Source organism: Phocoena sinus, chromosome 7 (genome assembly GCF_008692025.1).
Source record: "Phocoena sinus isolate mPhoSin1 chromosome 7, mPhoSin1.pri, whole genome shotgun sequence".
NCBI classification, from domain to species: domain Eukaryota; kingdom Metazoa; phylum Chordata; class Mammalia; order Artiodactyla; family Phocoenidae; genus Phocoena; species Phocoena sinus.
The window spans coordinates 100,544,642-100,567,886 of record NC_045769.1 but is presented as its reverse complement, the minus strand read 5'-3'; the positions used below and the strand labels follow the sequence as shown (position 1 = coordinate 100,567,886).

At 36.3% G+C, this 23,245-nt stretch overlaps 1 protein-coding gene across 9 annotated transcripts in view; it reads right to left on the bottom strand.

Moving 5' to 3' along the window:
* Positions 1–23,245, bottom strand: part of DPP10 (dipeptidyl peptidase like 10) — a 1,311,492-nt gene that overhangs the window by 305,885 nt on the left and 982,362 nt on the right. For 8 of the 9 annotated variants that reach the window (XM_032638357.1, XM_032638358.1, XM_032638361.1 and 5 more), the window contains one exon: positions 15,669–15,743. In XM_032638357.1, the coding sequence (XP_032494248.1) occupies positions 15,669–15,743 (75 nt within the window). Of the gene's footprint in view, positions 1–15,661; positions 15,744–23,245 lie in introns of all 9 variants that reach the window. The other variant, XM_032638356.1, reaches the window with a different exon arrangement.

Here is a 23,245-nt window from a genome sequence, read left to right as displayed (position 1 = left end):
GAAATAACCTAAGTATCCAACAACAGGAAAAAGGGCTTTGTGTTTTTGGTGAATTGTACAGTAATTTGGAGCATTTTTCTGAAAACAAAGACATCATTTTCTTTTATGAATGAATAATTAAGTACAGATCTAATCTGCAATAAATTATAGTCAGTTTTGAATGTCTATTCTTTTTTTTTTTAATATTTATTTATTTATTTATGGCTGTGTTGGCTCTTCGTTTCTGTGCGAGGGCTCTCTCCAGTTGCGGCAAGCGGGGGCCACTCCTCACAGCGATGCGCGGGCCTCTCACTATCGCGGCCTCTCTTGTTGCGGAGCACAGGCTCCAGACGCGCAGGCTCAGTAATTGTGGCTCAAGCGGCCAGCTGCTCCGCGGCAGGTGGGATCCTCCCAGACCCGGGCTCGAACCCGTGTTCCCTGCATTGGCAGGCAGACTCAACCACTGCGCCACCAGGGAAGCCCCTAAATGTCTATTCTTTATTAACATCATGACTAGCTACAGCATCAAATAACTGTATTTTTCATACCACCAGTAAATACACAAATAGTTTTGTCAATTATAAGGAAGAGTAAGTGAGCATGCATATCACTATTTTGGTCTCATGATATTGAATTTGCAAATAAAGTTATTAATAAAATGCCCTCCTCCCAGAATGTGTTATTATGCATGACAGGCATATGTATTAAGTGAAATTCAACCGCAAAAAATAAAATTCTGCTCCTCAATTCCATTTAGAGGGAAAAGCAATAACGACAAAGTGATAACCCTATATTGAAAACTGTTAATGTTTTTGCATTTGGGATATTATAGGCAGAAACATTTTTCTATTTGAAAAGAAAAGCGATTAAATCATTGTCAATCAGCCAATATTCATAAATGTGAGTACAAAATTACAGGTGCAGAAACTAGTTTAAAGTGAAAAATTAATGTGAAAAGCTTTGATTATTAAATTTATCTCTTTTATGAAGATCAAATTTCACATCAATACCACTGGCTTTTCATCATCTCTGTAAAGTATCTCTTATTTTTTGAGACAGGGTCTAGAAAGGCTGTTAAGCAGAAGAAGCAGGGAACAGGTCCTCTCTCCCTGAGTGGCAAATGTTTGTCCCGTTCCTTGTGGAGTCATTCACTTATTCAAGAAAGAAATGACAACAGTGCACAGCTGCATGGAACTTGGTATTGGGGATGTCACATCAATTAAGGCCTTGTTAGAGCATTAAATGATCTCAAAGGCACAAGAGGAGAAAAATGTATAAAAACGTAAATTGGACATAATTCAGTACAGATAAGTAAAATTCAGTATGATTACGCAACATTTAGTTATGTTTCAGGTACACTGGATTAAATCTTCTATATAAACAAAAAATGTGCTCTTAAAAATGAAGTCTCAGTTTTTTGACAGTGACTGTTGGTCATTTTCTGGCTGAGTTCTTTTAAAAATGCACGGTCTCATTACTCTAGTTACATTCTCTGCTCCCTCTTTATTCAGAAATGCTCGGGTCCTTTCCATTTGGCTAAATTAAGAGTCTCCTTATACCACACACTATCTTTGAGCTGGTTAATTTACTAACACACAATCTTTACCATTTTTTTTCTTTTTTAAATAGGCAACATAAAAGCAATTACAAGTGAATTAGCGTAAACTCCATTTAGGAATCATAACGTTGTCGTCTCTTGGTATAATCAGAAAACACTACATCTAAATTTCTTTCCATGTGTACATTTTTTTTTTTACTTGAAGTTTGCTATTTCTAGTAAGAATTACTGTTACATTTTTCTGAAAAGTTGTCCTATGTTTGATCTTTTTCAAACTAGATATGAGTAAATAAAGCAAAGTAGACTGCTTTTGACATTCTTTCTATAAATGTTGACATTTATAGAAAGAAAATTTCAGGACTATATATTCTGCAAGACTTCAAACTTGACATATTAGTAGGAGAGTCACACAACTCTTTCTTCCTGTGTTTATGCTATGATGTATTTTAGAGGGGAAACTGCTGTCTTTCTTGGATTAATGAAAGACTGAAATTTAACTATTCCAACACAGTTCACCTGTGCAAGTTTCCTTTACACAGTGCCTATAATGGAGCGTTATCCATCCACCATTTGTAAATTTCTAAAGAAAGTAGGCTCCTGTATCATTGAACAAGTAACTGTTAGAGCGGCCTTCTTTATGCTGAGCCAAATCTGTTTTCCTGTTGCCATTTGTTTTTATCGGCCTTAGTTTTACACTAAGAAATACATCTGACTTCTATTCTCTTTGACAGCCCTGCAACACTCAAGATATCTATTATTATCCCTGTCTTTTGCCAAGTTTTCTCTGTGCATAGCTACATATCTAATTCCTTCATTACAGTTTCTAAGTCTTTGAGAATTATGATTGTCTCCTTCCATATGGTCTCCAGTTGGGTACAGCATCCCAGGTGCTTTCCAACTGGCACTTAAAACATTGGGATATTTACCTCCTGTGTTCTAGAGCAGCACTGAGCAAGAGAAATATAATGCAAGTACTATACAAGTAAGTTTCATTTTTATAGCCCTATTAATAAAAAAGAGAAAAATGTTTAAAAATTACTAATACATTGTATTTAGTCCAATATATACAAAAATGTTGTTTTATCATATCTTGAATATGACCTATTATTAATGTTTTACTTTTTTTTTTTTTTAACTAAGCCTTCAAAATCTGGAGTGTGTATTTTGCACTTACAGCACACCTCAACTTAGACTAATTGCATTTCAAGTGCTCATTCAGCCCATGTGGCCAGTGGCTACAGTATTGGACAGTACAGTTCTAGGCAGTTTAATTTTATTAACTCATCTTGAAAAATACATTGATGTTTTTAAAGTTCATGGGAGAGTCTAAGTCCATACTGAGTTTACGATCAATAAAAGTACCTAAGTTGGGATACCGGTTACTCTTTTCATCCTATATTTTAAGAACCAGATTTTTAAATAAAACACATGCCTAAATTCATTCTAACCATTAATAAATTTAACGTTGTTGACTTGGGCTAGCATTCCCGCCTCTAGATTATCTGTAATCTTGATTCTGTAGCCTACTAAATCAACTCTCATTCTAAACTTTTATCTGCATTTTTTTATCTATTTAAATCTTGTTTAATCATATTGAATAGGAAAGAACAATAACAATAACACAGGCCTGTGATACATTGATAGAGATGCTCACACATAATATTAATTAATCATAACTCTCTTGGTAGTTAGCCAGCTTCAAAGCCACCTGACTTCACCAGCATTCAGCATGTCATCTCCACTAATGCTACAGTGAGTTCATGATGAACTGTCCAAAACCTTCATGCAATTTGATTTCTTCCTATCGGGATCTGTGACACATAATTATTCTCATCTCCTTATTTTCATGTCCTTGTATACTCCCCTCCTACTTGGAATCACAGCTGACCCTGTGTGGCCAACAGAATATAGTGGTAATGGAGGCTTATGTGGTCCAAGCTAGATCCAAAAAGGCATTGCAGACTCCACCTTGCTCCCTTGGATCACTCATTCTGGGAGAGGCCAGCTACCCTGCCATGAGGACATTAAGTAACCCCTGGAGTGGTCCACATGGAGAAACACTGAGCTGTCAGCCAACAGCCAGTATTAACTTCCAGCCATGTGAATGAGCCACCTTGGAAGCAGATCCTCCGTCCCGTCAAGTCTTCCGATGACTGCAGCCCCAAACAACATCTGACAGCAATCACAAACGAGAATGCAAGTGGCAATGTCATAGCAGAGCCCTTCCAGAGGGCACAAGATCCACGATGATAATAAATTACTGTTTTATGCCACAAAGTTTTGTAGTAATTATATAACATTAGATTACTTGAACAAGATCGGAATGCTTAGTATGACAATGTTTTGCTAATATATTATTTCTCAAAGTATTCTAATAAGTTTGTCTATAAATGGAAACAAGATATATGTATCTATGACAAAAACAAGACTTGGATGAGATAAATCAACATATTGTTAGTGGTGTTCTCTAAAAGAGGTAAATACAAGCATTATTATCATCTTTTTCATGGTTTTCAGTGTTTGCAAATTTTCTATACTAAACATTATTTTCAAAATCAAAATAAAACAAATGCTATGTGGTTGAATTAATGATACACTGATAAATACAATAATAGCTACTACAAAAAGGAAAAGTTGTAAATTCTATCTGCCTAAACTCAGGGTCCCTCCCTTCCTTCCTTCCTTCCTTCCTTTCTTTCTTTTTTTTCCTCTGAGGATTCTTCTGCTTTAACCAAGGAAAAAAATCCAAAATTGATGTTAATATTTTTTTCATGCCTTATTATCTCTCTTTAGAAAGGAGGAGGTTAACTAGAAAGGTCATTTAGCAGCAGTAGCTACAATGGGACCAAGAAGGTGTGTTCTATGGGCACTGGAAGGCAGGAGGCTCTCAAGGTGAACTCCAAGTCCCATATATTTGAGTACAGTCACTTTCCTAGGCTGTGATTTCCTGAGTTTATTATTAATAGGATTATTTGAAATATTAGTGCTCCCCAAGTGCATGAATCTTAATAGCTTAGATAATTCCATGAGCAGATCATGTACTCCCACAGACTTCTTAAATATTTGTCTGTAATTGTAAAGCACTGAAGTATTAAGGTTCAGAATTTAGTTAGATAATTCACTAGAGAAGAGTTACTTTTTTAGGCAGTAGTGTATGCAGGATTCATGGTACAGTGAATTACATCTTAGTTAAAATAGAAATTTATCATAAAGAAGGTCTTGTCTACAGAGCTACAGACTAGTAGAAACATAAACTGAAGTGAATGCATCTAACTCTAGAGAATAACAAGACCACTCTTCTGCAGAGCATCGACTTTGGAGAACAGACATCAACACAGTAACTGTAGCATACGTATAATTGATTTATTCCTTCTGTTAGACACGGTTGAAAAGATTCATTCGGTTTTGCTTTTCTTTTTAGAAAGAGCTTATTCTCATGAAAATTCATGTTCTAATTATTCCTAAACAACAGTAAATGCAATTAAAGTTTCTGACCCCAAACATAAGACATAATAAGGATGTTGGCAATGTAAATAGTTAATTTAGCTATTTATTAGTCTATTTAATATGCATTGTTAATCCAAACAGTAAGAAAACTATAAATATTAGTTTAAAGTGTTTTTTTTAAATACTTGTTTCTACTTATTTCATTTCTCTTAAGTATATATTAATACATATATTACACTATTGACTTTTCAAAGATGGCTTAAAATGCAATTGTTAAATAATTCAAATGGACTAATAATGTTAAGTATATTGGAATAATACATAAAATAAACTTGATTTAAATGGTTAAAACTATTTATGATTTCACATAACTCAGAATAAAGGAAAAAATAACTTTGATATTGGAAATGTCAAATACTAGATGACAATTCTTAAGCACAAATATCCTGATAATCGAGATTTCATAAAATCTAGACTGCATTATATTTTGGAATACTTTTTTCTTCCTCAGGAATATTTTCAAATTAATGGTATCAAAGTGCAACCCACAGTTATTGAGTTGGCTATTTTTGAGAAACAACTTCTAAGAAGCAAATAGAAAGTTAAAATGCATAACCAGTAAGTCTGGATGAATATAATAAATGCTACCTGAGTACTGCAAATAATTATATGCAATACAAGTTCCATTTGTCTTCTAATTACTTAATTAGAATACAGTTGATATAATTGCAAATTAATGGGAAAATAATTATGCCAGATTACAGAATAAATCTATGGAGATATGTAATAACTTTCAGAAAATGGCAGGGGCTTTGGAGCTAGAAAGATGGGATTGAGTCCGAGCTCTGCAACTGGGAAGTGCGACCCTAAGTAAGTAAGTTAGCATCTCTAAGCTTCCCACCTTTGTAAAATATGTTATCAGTGACTAAGGAGCAAGGATTTGGGCACGTTTAAATTGATGGACTTCCCATATAAGAGACACTATTTGAATACTCAACAAAAGTTTGTTCCCTCTACTAAAATCCATTTTTGAAACAGGCACCAAAAAAGCTGCAGGGTAATAGATAGAAAAGGGAGTGATCAGAGAAAATAATCCAACACGAAAAAGCTATATTGTTCAGGTATATATTTTTTATAGTCCAATTGGCAGTCAAATGGATAAACAATGATATTTGCAGTGGAATGCTATAATAGTAGGGAAAATGAACAAGGTACTATCCAACTATTGAACAATATGGATATATTCCACAAACACCGTTGAGTAAAAGGAGACATACACAAAACAGCACACACTGTATGAATATATATATGTAGAAAAACAGAAAAAAATAATCTAAGCTGTTAAAAGCTTGAACAGTGGCCTCCCTTGAGGTGGGTAGTGACTGGAAAGGAGCACAGTAATATTTTGCTTCTCGATCTGGGTGATAGTTACAGAGATATGCTCAGTTGTAAAACTTCATCAGACTATCCTCACGGTATGTGCGTGCTCCTGTATGCATGCTACACTTCAACAAAACATTTAAGTATGGATAATTTGAATATAAACTCACCTATTTTCTCCATCTTCCATGCATTCCTCACTAGGTCACATCTAATTATAATATGACAGATTAAGCATCAACCTTGAAGAGTAAATGAGGCCAGACCAATGGCCAAGGTCAGAAAGGAACAGCTGAACATTAAATCCAGGATTAAATTATTTTGAAATACTAAAGAGAAAATGGTAGACTCTCTTTTTTAAATGATATTTTCTCTAAATCACTGCCATATACATGGTTAAGTTCTAGCTACTTAGGTCTTTTCCCAAGTAGAGCTCTTGAATTTGAAGGAATCATTTCCTCTGAAGAGGTGGCTCTCAATCTTGAGCTATATCAGAATCACCTGGAGGGCTTGTTACCCACAGATCTTGGGTCCATCTCCAGGGTTCCTGTTTCATTGGGTCTGGGCAGAGCCCAAGAATTTACATTGCTAATAATTCTCAGGAGATCCTGGTGCTGCTATTCTGGGACCATATATTGAGAACTATTGTTCCAGAAAAAAAAAAAGTTTCAATCTTGAGTCATATTATGCAAATTTATTATGCAAAGGAATCTCCTTTGTCTCTATATTTTCATTAATAAAATAACATCAACTGCTATAAAGAGAAATGGTAAGGAATGAAGATGTACAGGTACAGTCTTTGGCACCAAGTAGGTGCAGTATTAAAAAGCAGGTATTTTCATCTTTATTTCTTGTCTTTCCCTTGTCTGAAGTCTGAAAAGTCTTCAATAGGTGGAAGAGAGCAGTTCACTTAAATTCAGTGGACTGTAAGCCTGGCTGACATTACAGTCTCCTGGGGAGCTTTTAAAACTCCAGTGTTTGGGCTATATCCCAAAACAATTAAATCAGGATTTCTGCAGGGTTGAACTCAACTCTCCAGGTGATTCTGATGTGCAGACAAGATTGATAATCACTGTTTTAGTTTCACAAACATTGACTAAGTGTTTACTATACACCGTTGACTGCAGAAAACCCTGTGGGCATTAAAAGGAATAAAGCAAAGTTCTTGACTTTAAGGGTCTTATAGTTTAGTCAAGGAGATGTACACATAAATGGTCGTGTTCAATGCAATGACAGAAATATTGAGAGGTAAGTATGTACCACATGCTATAAAGGCATAGAGGAGGGCAACTGACCCTTGCCTGGCACTTCAAGGAAAAGTTTGGTGGAGGTTCTTGTTTATTAATTCATAAATTATGTTTCTATTTATTCTTTTTTTTTTTTGAGTAACACTGTGTCAGGCATTGTATTAGACACAATTATAGTTGTGATAAATTCTACAGTGGGGAGAGAGAGTACCATGAAACTTGTAATAGGGAAATATGACCAAATCAGCCTTGATTTGGAACAGCCAAATGGAACAGCCTTGATGTTTAAGGCACGTATGCTTGAGTTGGCATCTAAAGAATAAGTAAAAATTATCAATATGAAGAAAGGGGTAGGAACTTGTTCCAGGCAGAAGAGTAGTGAAAGCCCGATGATGGGAGGGGCATGGTGTTTCGAAGAACTGAAGGAAATCCCAGAAGTGCTGAGAACAGGTTGGGGGTGGTTTGTGGAAGGTGAGGCTAAAACGGCAGGCAGGGCCTTGTAGGCTATTATGACTTCTTTATCCCAAGAAGCCTTAGGAAGGTTTTAAACAGTGGATGACAATCAGATTTTTTTTTTTAAAGATCAGCTTAGCTTGAGTGTGGGAAACTGATTTAAAGGAAGAGGAATGATTGAAGGGAACCTGGGCTATAACATTCCTTTCAACAAGAGATGACTTAAACACACTATCCCCCAATTTTTATAAATTGAAATATATTTTGACCTATATCATTGTATAAGTTTAATGTGTACATGTTCATTTATATATTATAATATGACTGCCACTGTAGCAATAATTAGCATCTCTATCACGTTACAGAATTACACTTTCTTTTTAGGTATTTGCAATAATTTTTAGTCTCAGCAAGTTTGATGATTCCCATACAGTACTGTTGTCTATATTCACTGTACCGTGCATTACAATTTCTAGGGCTTGTTTACTACTCCTTGTAAGTCTGTCCCCTAAAATAACATCTGTCCTGTTCCCCCACCCGCCATTCCCTGGTAACCACCATTTTATTCTGTTTTAACAAGTTGGTATTTTTTAAATTCTACACATAAGTGATACCATACAGTACTTGTCTTTCTCTCCAGGCTCTTCATTCTTCTGTACCCTATCCTTCAGACAAGGACACAGATGTGAGAAACCAGGCAGGTTTCCTGTTGAGTTATTGCAGAGTAATCAGTGTTCATAATGACAGCCATGAGCCAAGGAGAAAAGTATTTCCTGAGTTCTCTTTCCTTGGTCTAATAATGCAGAAAATATACCATTTACTTTAGAAATATTTCTCTCAAATATTGTTACATCCTAAAACATAGTTAGATAAACTCAACAATCTGGATATATGAGGTGAAATTTATTTTGGTTTTGTTTATTTATTTTCCCTTTGATTATGCAAGTTTAGTATCTTCTTTTAAAGAAAGAGGAAAGGGCTTCCCTGGTGGCGCAGTGGTTGGGAGTCCGTCTCCCGATGCAGGGGACACGGGTTCGCGCCCCGGTCCGGGAGGATCCCACATGCCGCGGAGCGGCTGGTCCCGTGAGCCTGCGCGTTTGGAGCCTGTGCTCCGCAACGGGGGAGGCCGCAGCAGTGGGAGGCCCGCGTACCGCAAAAAAAAAAAAAAAAAAAAAGAGGAAAATGATCAATCTGATTTCCTGCTCCTTTCTCCAGTATTTCTGGGACATCACCTGGAGGTTTTTAAGTTTGCTTTGCTTTGGTGTCAGCTTCTGTGTAAGCAGGGTCACCAAGTGATATGGGTCTGACAGTTCCTGCAATTGTGACAAGTAGTCTGGGCATAAAAAAAACAAACTATCAGGAAGCTTCCCGGCCGCAAGTAAAAGCACTTCAGCAGGGGCAGCCAGGCTTAAGCTCTACCATTGCCAGTAGACTTCTCCTTTTGCAGCAAACGGAATAAATATCACTCTTACAGTCTTAAGGATCGCAAGGTCACCCCAAAGTGCCCCTGCAGCATTCTCTACCTTCCTACAGGAAGACTCATCTTTCCTTCCAATCATAAACGATCTTTTCTCCCTGTTTCCCCCATTTATCTGTAAGAGTCTTACAGGAGAATATCATTTACCTTGATCTGTCCACAGATTCCTATAGACAACAGGCACAAAACATTCTCAAATTCTGTGGAGCAGAAGAACAACCTAGGAACCATGCTATAGGCCCAAAATATGAGAAACATTAATCTGGCCAGAAAAAGAAAAGCAGCTTCTCACTTTGTTCAAATTACCTTTTTGATGTTGTAGAACACAAATAATTTGCATGGGGGAAATAGTCTTTGTATTAATCATATTAAAATTAATTAATAGTTATACATCTCAACAGAAAAGATTCAGCCTAAGTTCAATAAAAATGACATTGATACAAAAATGAATATTATTTTGTCTTCTTTGCAAAGGACTAAAAAATTATTGGCTTACAGTTTCCATGATTTATTTAGCATGCAACTCCTGATACAGAATCTTCAAAAACTGTCCATAAACCTATATTAGTAATCGTAATTGCTTTATGACTACGGATACAGTTAGTCCCTACTTAAGAACCTTCAAGCTGTGAACTTTCAAAGATGCTAACATGCATTCCCATGTCCAATCACGTTAAGTTAGTTCATGTGTCTGGTGTACACTGTCGTGTGCGTGCATCCTCTACAAGTGGTTGTGCTTTTGTGTGCTTTACTGTACAGTACTGTATAGAGTACAGTAGTACAGTATCTTTATTTTAAGCCCAGGATGTCTGGAAGCAGGCGTAAAAGCAGTGGTGATGCAGGTGGTACTGCTAAGAAGCAGCAGGAATTGGAGGCCCAGAGAAAAGACGAAGAGAGACAAGAGGAAGAAGTAACTGAAGAACCGAAGAGATTCAGGACGCAGGAAATGGCACGGGGATTTTCTTTATTTGAGGAGGCACTGTGAGTTTTTGAGGCACAGGACCCGAATGTAGAACGGTACATGAAGGATGCAGCAGCCGTTGAGAATACAATCCAGTGCTACCCTGTCATCTATGACGAGAAAAAAAGAGCTACCACCCAGACATCACTGGATCGTTTTTCCAAGAGCGTAGATAGAAGTGAATCCAGCAAGGAACCAGAACCTGTGCCATCAGTGTCAGGCGTGAGTGACATTGCAGCCTGCCCTCCATCTCCTATCGCTGACGACCCTTCAGCTCTACCATCTCCCACCTCCTCTCCCTCCTCCAGTCAGTAACTCTTCTTGCCTGTTCACCTGATGCCAGCCCCTGGATGCCAGCTGTTGGACTGCTGTATTTTTCAAGGTACTGTGCTGTAAGATTAAAAATGTTCTCTTTATTTTTGGTGTTTGTTTTTTATGTATTATTTGTGTGAAAAGTATTATAAACCTATTACAGTACAGTACTATATAGCCGATTGTGTTAGTTGGGTACCTAGGCCAACTTTGTTGGACTTATGAACAAATTGGACTCTTGGAACGGAACTCGTTCATATGTAGGGAACTTACTGTACTAAAATTGCAGATCATTGTAGTGTTTGTTAAAATAGTATAGTTGACATGCAAAAAGCTAAGAAAAAAATAAAAATAAAGCTAAGAAAAAGGTCAGAATCATACTCTTCATAGCTTAGACACGATGATGATGCCAACTTAAGCTCTGAATAAAGCATTTCAACATTGGCAACCCACAGATTAGTGTGATTCAACATTGGTAGCCCACAGGTTACACACAGAAGAACTCAGTTGTTGACCTAAAAGACACTTCCTAAATTTGGCCTACACTAAATTATTGACATTTGATTCAAATCGAGAATATCAGTAGGGAAATAAAACTAAATTAGCTCTCCCCAGCAAGCTCCTCTGACTCCAAAATAACAGGGCTAGATCCTGTATAGTGAGTGGCTCTTGCACAGAATCCCAGAGGCAGGATTATTATCACATGACCAGGAAATTTTTCAGGACAGTAAATTTGAGTAAGTTTGAGAAGCATTCATATTTCTTCCCTCTTCATTATAGTCATGGGGAAACTGAGGACAGGTATGGCATTCATGAAACAGTTTATTGTGTCGGGTGGTTTTCCAATAATACATCAAAAATGTCCCTTCGGAGTCTTGCCCTTCCGAAGACTGGGCATGATTACATTCACTCATATGAACGATAGGTCTTTTTATTACTATGATCATTAGAAAGAGAGTTTTTGATCACTTGTCACCATAAACAATTGCAACTAAAATAGAATGAATGTTTACGCATAAAATATTTTAAAAATTACAAGTTTATATTTATCATATTGGTGGGCATTTCTCTAAGCCTAGAACAAAAATAAACACAACAAAGTGAAAGATAAAAATTCACAAAATTCAAAATTCCTCCAAGTCAAAAAATAATTCAAACCAAAAAATCAGTGATATATTTAAAGAAAGGACAATGAAACTAATGATTGAATTATACACATAGATGTTTAAAAAAATACTAAGACTACAAAAGATAAATGAATGGAGTAAATAAATGTTATTCACAATAAAAGTAAAAAAAAAAACCTGAGAATAATAGTCAAATTGGTATTTAAATACATATTAAAATATATGTGTATCTTTATAGTATTTATATGGATACAAACATATGGATATATATTGAGCATATTTAATTTTATATATGAATATATAAATATACGCAAGGGACTACAGTCAAGAAACCATGCCTAAGGAGATTGATCTGCTTGATTAAAATGCTAGGCTGTAATGCATAAAAATTTGGGAGGCCTTGAGTATACTTCACATAGGATGAATATGAAATATTTGGGGACTATGTTAGTCAGCCTCTAAGATGGTCTCCCCAAATCCTCACCCTCTGGTAGCCCCCTCCAACACTGAATTAGAGCTGACTTGTGTGACAAAAAAATATACATACATGGTGAAAATAACAGGTTACTTCCAAAGAGAGATCAGGCAAGGCACTGAAATCTCTATCTTTATCTTCTGTGCTACTCACTCTGGGATATTCCAAGTACCATGTTATGAGGACACTCAAGCAGCACTGTAGAGAGTTTCATGTGGAGAAACCTGAGGCCTCATGACATCAGCAAGCACCAATTACCCACCCATGTGAGAGAGCTACCTTGGAAGTCTATCCTCCAGCCTCAGTCAAGCTGTCAGATGACTGCAGCCCCAGCTGATACCTGATTGCAACGTCATTAAAGCCAGAACCTCCCACTTAAGCCAATCCCAAATTCCTGATACACACAAACTGTGAACAACAGTAATTTTTTTTTTTGAAGTCACTAAGTTTGGGGTGATTTATTACATAGTAATATAACACCAATACTTATTGTGTGTATGTGTGTGGGGGGGTTGTGTATGCATTCAACTAGTAGTTAGGTTATATATAATCTATCAATTTAATAATTACTCTGTTTTTTCATCTTTATTGGACTATAGTTGCTTTACAATGTTGTGTTAGTTTCTGCTGTACTACAAAGTGAATCAGCTATGCATATACATATATCCCTCCCTCTTTAGCCTCCCTCCCACCCTCCCTATCCCACCCCTCTAGGTCTTCATAAAGCACTGAGCTGATCTCCCTGTGCTATGCAGCAGCTTCCCACTAGCTATCTATTTTACACATGGTAGTGTATATATGTCAATGTAACAGGCTATGTATTGCCTCAGGGCAGTATAAACCAACAAAACTATTTTGGAATGGTTTTTCAATATATAACAGGAACCTTAAAATGTTTTTAAGGCTATCTCAAACAATAAAAAGTAATAATTCAAAATATATCAACAACCTAAATATAAGAACTGAAACTACAAAACTCTTAGAAAAAAACGTAAGGGTACAACTTCATGACCTTGAATTTGGCAATGTATTCTTAGATATGGTACCAAAAGCATGAGTAACAAGAGACAAAAATAGATAAATCATACTTCATCAGAATTTTTTAAATTTATGCACCAAAGGACATTATCAAAAAAGTGAAAAAGCAATCTACTGAGTGGAAGAAAATATTTGCAAATCATATATTTGATAAGGGTCTTCTATCCAGAATATCTAAACAGCTCTCAAACTCAACTACAAAAAGAAAAAAAAAAAACAACTGCAATGGACTTGAATAGACATTTCTCCAAAGAAGAAACACAGAAGGCCAACAAATCCAGAATATCTAAACAGCTCTCAAACTCAACTACAAAAAGGAAAAAAAAAAACAACTGCAATGGACTTGAATAGACATTTCTCCAAAGAAGAAACACAGAAGGCCAACAAACATATGAAAATATGCTTATCATTAGTCTAATTAGGGATGTATACACTAAAACCACAATGAGATATCAATTCATATACATTTGAATAGCTACAATAAGAAGAATGGAAAATAACAACTGTTGGTGAGGATACAGAGAAACTGAAACACTTGCACATTGCCCGTGGGAATGTAAAATGGTGCAGCCGTTTTAGAAAGTGATTTGGTGGTTTCTCAAAAAGATAAACGTAGAATTATCACATTACGCAGCAATTTCACACCTCAATATTTATCTCCAAAGTTGAAAACAGGTACTCAAAAAAAATGCTTGTGCACAAATGTTTACAACAACACTATTCATAACAGCCAAAAGGTGGAAAAAACCCCAGTATCCTTCAATGGATAAATGAATAAATGTAGTACATACATACAATGAAATAGTATTCAACTGTAAAAAAGGAATGAAGTACTGATACATATTATAATGTGGATAAATCTAAAAAGTATTATACTAAGTGAAAGAAGCCAGACAACAGTCATATACTGGATGATTCCATTTATGTAAAATATCCAAAATAAGAGAAGACTTCATGGAACTAGCAGAAGGATAGACACATAGATCAATGAAACAGAATAAAACAAACTATAGCTACTGAAACCTGATTTTTTGTAAAGTTTATTATCATTTTAATATAGCAGTCATTTTAAGTTAAAACTCTTTAGATAAATTTTGTTTTAAAAACTTGAGGATGCTGTAATAGTTTGGTTATAAAGCTCAAGCACTTTTCCAACTCTTACGTGTTTTTCAAAATCCCAACGAGTAGAGAGAACACAGAACAAAGGTAAAGGAAAAGGGCCAAGATTTATAACAGGAAAAAGATGTCTTTGATTACAGCCTCCCAGCCTTTTGTAGTGTAAATTAATTATTTTAAATAAGAAATATAAACTTGTCTAAAAATATAACACATGTATATTTCAAAAGACTAAAACCATCAAGTAGAAGGTCCTTTGAATAGTAAAACTTCATGTGCTCGAAGGGTTTCAATGCATTATATGAGGCTTCCTGCTTTGTCTATAAATTTTTATTGTCTGCCTTAAAGCACACAAAACATTCTTGAATAATTTTCAAAATCATTTATTTTCTACAGAAGCTAATCTGCTGAATTGCCTTTTCAACATTTACTTTGCTTTTTAACAGTGCAAATTATATCTGAGTAAAAATACTCCACAACCATACATATTGCTCTAATTGTGCTATAGAGCTGACATGGAATAATGAAATACTAATTGCAGTTAGAACACTTTATTTGTTCAGAATTGATTCCTTGCCTTGCCCCACTTTTAGAAATTTCTACAACCACGAGGCTTATGCTCAAACACCAACAAAGAATCCTTTGACCATAAACTGAATCAATGTTTTCACCAGCTCTTCCCACAATACATACCGCAGCTCAGGCACAGCCATTAGGAAACCCCTTAATCTACATATATATACAACACAAGTAGATATTAAGGCTTATCCTGGAATTGTCAAAAGCCCCCATTTTTTGGATTTGCTAAGCTCTGCCACACTCTCCTCCAAAAGCGATGAACTTGGACCAGTACAAGCACCCAGCAGATTGCTCCAGTTATTTGCTAGCTGGATGTGGAAGAAAGGACATTGTTGTCAAAACTCTCTTGTGCAATATTGGTTATCAGTATTCACCTGCACCTACTGGATATGTCAAATTTTCTCTAGTTGAGTAGATGACCAAGGAAAACTATGAACTCTCACTTGAATGCAACACAACTATGAACTCACTTGAATGCAACACACAATGAAAAATTTTTCTTCAAAGATCACTCTTTACCTGTTTGACATCATATGCCAGAAGAACACATTTTAAATCTGGTGAAACTGAATGTCTTGATGCTTTGAAGGTTACCTAGAAATAAAAAGAAACAATTATTTTAAAGAGCTTAATAACGGAAAGATTGACATGCATTTGGATATGTAAGTATAAAAAAAGATGTCCATTCTCCTCATAACATTGTAAAATAGGCTTTCTCATTCGTATTATAAGTATGCACAGGCATGTACATATGTATGACCTTACAGATGGATATAGAAACTTGGAGAGGCTATATTAGATACTTCATTAAGAAAAGTTTTGCTAACGTATCTCCCCTACATGTTATCACTTAAAGACTACGTTAATATTTTCATTTATAAGAATAAAAAAGCAAAACATCATTGAACTTAAGTAACCAAAATGCGTTTATATTTGCATGTTGGATTAATCAAAAGGAAAAGAAATAGTGGCATTCTGTGGTGTCATTATTTTCTGTCTCTGCACTTTTGTTTTTTCTCAGGTTGTATATTTATATTTTTAAAAAGACATATGTTAAAGACAAAATCTCCTTCAAGGAAACTCCCAGAGTGAGGCAGATTAAAACACAAATACATAATTGATTATACGCAATATGTATATATGGTATAGAAATATAAACAAATACACTACACATGTTTAATTTTGAGCTTTTTATTTTACCATTGAATAAATCCAATGTTAGAAAGACTTGAACGTAAAGTGAAGGATAAATACACTGAGAGTGGGAAAATGGTTTTATTTGGGAAAGAGATTACATGTAATTTCATATCTAAAGAGAAGGCAAGCAAATTGAGTTGCTGCATCAAAAGCCTACAAAATGCAAACAAAAAAATAAACTGTACATGGATTTTAAGCAAACTAATTTGTATGGTTTTTGCAGAGAAATACAGGTATAAATAATTGTATACATTTTATGTCTGGGCAGTTTCAACAACACTGGTCTCCAAGAAAAGCAGAAAAGGGTGAAGTCAAGGTTTTAGTACTTAGAAATTCCCAAAGACAATGGAAAGGATAAGAAACTCAGAAGAACCAATATCTGGCAAAGTTTGCATGGTATAATCAAAAATATATTTGGTCTTTTTCCCTGGTTCCTGGCACAGAGCTTCTAAAATGCTTGGAATTTCCTGAGCGATAGAAGGGTCTTTTGTTAATTAATAACTAGCCCTCTTTGACCACACACAGTTTATGTTAATGAGATGACTCCAGGATTGGGGGTGGGGGGAGTGTGGCAAGACAGCTTCTGGAGAAGAACCAGCCACCTGATTAGAGAGCGAGAACTTTGAACCCTACCTGGAGGTCAGGGAGGGTGGTGGGACTGGAGCTGAAGTTCAAGCATATGGCCGATGATTTAATCAATCGGGCCTAGGTAACAAAACCTCAGTAGAAAACCTCTGAACCATGAGATTTGCAGAAGCTTCCTTGTTAGTAAACATATCAATGTACCTAGAGGGGACATATCCCAACTCCACTGAGACAGAAACTGTACTTAGGACCCTTCTCCATTCACCCTATTTACCTCTTCATCTGGCTTTTCATTTGTATTCTTTATAATAAACCGGTAATCATAAGTATAGTTCTTTCTGTGTCATTCTAGCAAATTATCAAATCTGAAGGGAGATTGTGAGAACCACCAAATCTGTAAACCAAGTCCGATAAAAATACAAGTAGCCTGGGGTCTCATGACTTGAAGCTGATATCTGAAATGAGAGCAGGCACTGAGTCCTTAACTCGTGGGGTCTTCACTAACTCTGAGTAGTTAGTATTGAAGGGCTATGTTCTACTTTGGTAGAAATAGGACTGAATTGATGCCCTGCCATTAGGCCGTAGTGCTGCTAGGATTGCATCGATCTTCCTGTTTGTACTGTTTGTAACTATGGCCCCATCTTAAGTATTCCTAATTGAAAAACAAAGCCTCAGGAAACCGAAACTTAACCAGCCGCTCTCGCTTCTGTAACTATGCTTGCTGAACCCCCTTTTGCAACCATCCAACCAATCAGACGGTGACTAGTGTCTTTGTTTAAAAGTTAACCAATCAGTGACTAATGTCTTTGTTTAAAAGTTAGCCAATCAGTACCCCCCACCCCTGAAGGTCGCGAGCTTGTTTGTACCTGTTATAAAAGAGCTGTACTAAACTCCATCGGGACCTCTTAGCGTCACCGGCAACGAGTGCGCGGAGGTCCAGGTTCGAACCTGCAATAAATGACCCTTGCCGTTTGGCTTTGACTCTTGTCTCTGGTGGTCTTGTGGAGGGGTCTCGTGACCGTGGACATTTCAGTATCAGAATGAATTGAATTGTAAGTCACCCAGAGAATTGTTGTTGAACTAGCACAGTCTGTTCATTTCTGAGCCAGATATGCAAGAGAATGGAGTACTCTGGGAGAAAATACTTGTACATGGTAACGTTGATTTAGAAGAGGTGTTGCCTACATACATCCATCTTGTACCACCTACTTAGAAGATCAGAATAATCACTGGCAATAATTCACCTCAAGGAATTTGTTTTTCATTTTTTCGAAAAGCCACTTCAATAATAATGAAAATAGCAACAACAAACAACAATCACAACAGTAGGGCTACCATTGATCTATCATCTGTCATAAGCTCTGAAATTGCTTAGAATTCTGTGGTTCTCAATAATTCCCCCACCTCCTGTCCCATGACAAAGCTGTGAGGGAGGTATCTTCATTCTAACCCTTTCTTTTTTTCTCATTAACTTATTGTATTTTGAAACTTGATAGATATTAGCCTGTGTGAGATTTAGGGTGACATATAGAACACAAGGTCCTCTCACTCAGCATTTCACACTGCAGTATCAGGAGGTATACTGTTACACAAGAGGAGGTTTATTGTTATTTAAAAATTGGTTAAAAGGGCAATGCCATCACTCCAGTCCTATGGGAATAAGAAAACTCTAATAATACAGTTCTTAAACTTTTGTCAAGGTCACAGAGAAGTATATATAATGAAAGAATGCAGGAGGAACTCCTTTCATAAACCCTATGCCAACAGGAGATTCTTTTCTCCTTTCCTCTCTTCCTCCCTTCCTTCCCTCCTTCTTTCCTTCCTCCCTTCCCCTTTCCTCTCTCTTCTCTCTTTCTCTCTCTCTCTTGTTTTAGAGAGCTACCCTGTCTGAAGTCTGAATTATTTAACAAAAATTTCACCCGCCTTGTCCCCATCCGTTCTCACGGAACGTTGCTCAGGCAAATTAACTTCACACGTTCACAGGTGCATCTGAGCCTCTGGTAACAGCATTTTAGTATCTTTTACAGTTCCTACAATTATCCAGTCTGGCACTTTATTAATTATCACTGTACTGCCTTCAGCTTCTGCAGCATACAACCTGGGAAACTTTCCAAATACCTTTTCAAAGGCCCAAGCTGCTGAAACTTCGAACTTCGAGTTGTGCACAGGTGCTGCTGCAAAGAGACTTGCTGATGCTACACGTCTAAGAAACACACCCTGGCCGCTTAGTCAAGGGGCATGGGAAGTCTCAGCCAAATCCCTCTTAACCTAAGCCATTAATGTTATCATCTATTGCATCTGTGTGATTAATCCTTCCTAGCAGCCACCGGAGACCCCTTGGTCTACACTGACCCTAATTACAGACATTAATATAGTTCCAGTTGAGTCTCAACTTGATATGGCCTCAAATTAGTGTTTTGGGAAGTCTATTATTGCCAATAATGCTATTATGTTACCTACATAGTTAATCACTTAATTACTATTGTAATAAAAGGATGCAGAAATATTTTCTACATGTGTTTATCGGTATTATTCAGCAATGATGCTTACTAATGCATTTTTGAACAAAGGGCATTAAAATGCATGAACTCTGCCATCTAGGAACATTCGATTAAAGCCAAGTAAGGTGGGATAAACAGGAAAACAAATACGCAGGTGGTTAACTAAACAAATTAACAAGGGAGACAAGACATCTGATCAGTTGAGAAACAAATGCATGCTTTCAGGGAGCTTGGCAAGATTTTGTAGCACCTCATTTGTATGTATCATTCAACTATACCAAAACTAACTTATTGAACATTCAAAATACGATGAACACCATGGTAAACACTGAAGGTGCTACAAAGTCGAAAAACAAAGTCACTAGAATCTTTCCCATCTCATATTGGGCAGGATAAGACAAGCGCTGTGTTTCTCTACCCCAAATGCCTTAAAAGACTGGATGTGTGGTAGAAGAAAGCAGCTGAGTAAACTGAGGACAAATGGAGCAGTCAGGCTGTCAAAAGGGGGCAGTAGCCCCTCACCTTCAAATAATCATTATCTTATAGGAAATTATATACAGTATTTCTAACTTTCCAATTCTTTTCAAGATAAGCTGGAAATCAAGCTGTTAATTTACAATCTCACGATTCTTAGATTATAGCCCGATACTTTGAAACATAGATGTGTACCAGATTCTGCCTAGGGGCTGCTAGTTTGCTTAATTTTGGTAAAGCAAAAATTGCCATAAGGATAAGGGGGTGGGGGTGGGGTGGAAACAATGCTATGAGATGTAAAAAACAGGTGGTGTATTTTTCATATAATTGGTGGTAATATAAGTGAAAACTTTATGATCCTACGTTTTCCAGTTAAATGAAATTATAGACTGCATTATGAGAACAACCTTTAAAAATGTACAGGTAGTTTTAAAAGATCCCCAGAGAGGTGGGGCTAGCCCCATGGCTTAGTGTTAACATTATACGCGTATTATTATCAACATGAATATGGCAGAGCTAGTCACTGTTTTCATGAATGGTGAAATTTAAAGCCAAGGAAGCAACGGAATCAGATTTGAATTTAGAATGATTCCTCTGGCAGTTGGGTGAGTTAGATCTGATGACATCTTGAGGTCAATGAGATCTGGTAAGAAGCTCTCATGACAATCCAGACAAGCAATGTCAAGAAGTTAAGAAAGATGCAAGGGCATAGGGAGGAGGGTACATCTGCAAGGGAGATTGCTGATGAAAACAAAAGAATTTATTGATTAGATCTGAAGACTAAGAAGAAAGTGTACAAAACAATTTTGGGTTTTCACGTTTTTATCACTGGATAAATGTTGCTACTGCAACCGAACTTGGGAAAAAGCAAAAACCAGGCATATTTTGAGGAAAATTTTAGACACACCGATTTTAGATATGCTATGGTTTTAATTCTAGTGGGATATCCAATAGGGGATATTCAAGCTTTTTGTACATAAGCCTGGAGTTTAAGAGAGATATCTGGGATTTTATGGAGAATTAGATGAAAGTTTACATTCAATGTAAATTCATTCTCAACAGATAAAAGGAGCAAAACCTCTAAAACAACATGTTCTACTATGAGTGGATCAGTAACAATGCAGTTATTATGAGTAATGTTTACGATTACTTTTATAAGTAAACCTGCTCCACCTGCCATAAGTAACTTCACCGCGCCCTGCTCTTTATTCAAGCTGTATTTCTCTCAAATATCATTCTAATTCTCCCTCTTTAAGCCTTCTCTGTCCTTTTCAGTGCAAGTGATTCGCCTGAGTCATATGTATGCAATTATATGTGCAGTTCATTTAATCACTGATCACTTCCATTATTCCTCTTTTGGGTTGTTTGGAACCTCAATTTACATCTACTGCCACAGTAATGCCCCTATTAAGAGGTTCCATTGCAATGCTTCGTTCTTGTCAGAAACATTTTAACTAGAGGTAAAACTAGACAATGGACTAGACTATTCCAAGATGTCAGATATTGAATATCATGGCAAGAAATCATTAAACACAAACGTAAATGTCAGAAGTGCCAGAACATATAAAATATGCATTTGTATAACTTAAGGCTGAGAAAAGAATGAGCAAGAGGAGAAGAACAAGAGATTGGATTAAAATTAACAAAAGCTGGTAGAAGACTTGGTTGCTTTAAGATTGAGAAATGACGGATGCATAAGAACAGTACAGTTCAGGTGAGTGTTACTCTAGACCTTGTAACATGCTGGTGATAAAAATATGTATAGGCACCTCTATTACAAAGAAAAAAAATTACTGGTCCAAGAACTTGAGTTGGAGAATCCGCTAAGTCTTAAAGTGTAGGTGGGTACATTTTCAACAGATATAGAATGATGAAAACAAGAAAGTAGGTCTTTGAGGACCCTATGGTCTTTTTGTCCTGCTCCCTCCACCTCACCCAACCAAAATCCTACACACACACACACACACACACACACACACACACACACACACCTTATGTTTAATCTATTTGGCTATAGTTTCCCTCATTACCTAATCTAATTTTTAGCTTATTGATAACTGACAAAAAATCTTTAGAAAAGTCATCTCTTATTCTAGAAAAATAAAATATTATTTTTTCAAGTATGTGATTAAGTATATATTGTCAATAAGCTTCTTATACAATGCAGTCTATAAATAATCATGAAATGAGCATGAGGAAAGATGTTAAAAAGCCAGTTGACCTTAAGTGGATGGCAGGAGGGAAATGGTTACTATACAATTGATAAAAAAGGAAAAGAAGGTCGAAAGAAGGCAGAAAAGAAGGCAAACCAAATTGCAGTCTATTAAGGGATACCAAAGATGGACTCTCTTTCTCTGTCTGGCTTCAAATGAAAGAAACAAGGAAGAGGCAGAGCGATTGTTTTTTTTTTATCTTGCAGCTCTAAATAAATCCATGTTTGTTTGTTATAGCCATAACTGTGTTTATATGCAAAGATTTTTTTAAAAATCAGACCTTTTATTCTATTTTTTTAATGTTCTCTTTTTGTAGCTACCCAATTAATTAGTATAGTGTCTGAATTATATTACTTTGTGATACCTAGGACATCCATGTTGTATAAACATAATAGATCGTCTCTAGTTTTTTTCTTGGCACCATGCATTTTATTGATTCTAGAATATTTTATTAAAAAGCTCAATGGAGAAAATGCCATGGTGCAAGTAGGTAGTTTTTAAGACTATTAAATCAGTACTTACTAACTCATGTAGAATGCCTCACATATATCTTTATTGCTCAATAAATGTGAACAGCCAAATTAATATTTTATTGAGTTCAATCACAGCCCATACACTAAAACATTTAAAAAACAATTTTTCTTTTTAATAGAAGGTAAAACTAATGGTCTCTGAATTCTGTTAATAACTTTAAAAAAAGGGCCAACAAGATGACTTTGAGAAAAATGTCAGTATTTCTGCACTCAAAAATACAACAAATTGGGCTTCCCTGGTGGCGCTGTGGTTGAGAGTCCGCCTGCAGATGCAGGGAACATGGGTTCGTGCCCTGGTCCGGGAAGATCCCGCATGCCGCGGAGCGGTTGGGCCCGTGAGCCATGGCCGCTAAGCCTGCACGTCCGGAGCCTGTGCTCCGCAACAAATCCAACAAATTAGGAAAGCTTAGGCTGGAGAAGGAAGTTAATGAATATTGTAAAGTGCATACTTACACAAATTATTCCTTTGAAGTTGAGTTACGCTAATCTGATTCTTCAAATTGTCTTAATGTTTTCTAATCACGATACTTCAAACATAATTTATCTTAAATGGTGTTATTACATTCAGGTAAAGAATGTAATGCACTAAATGT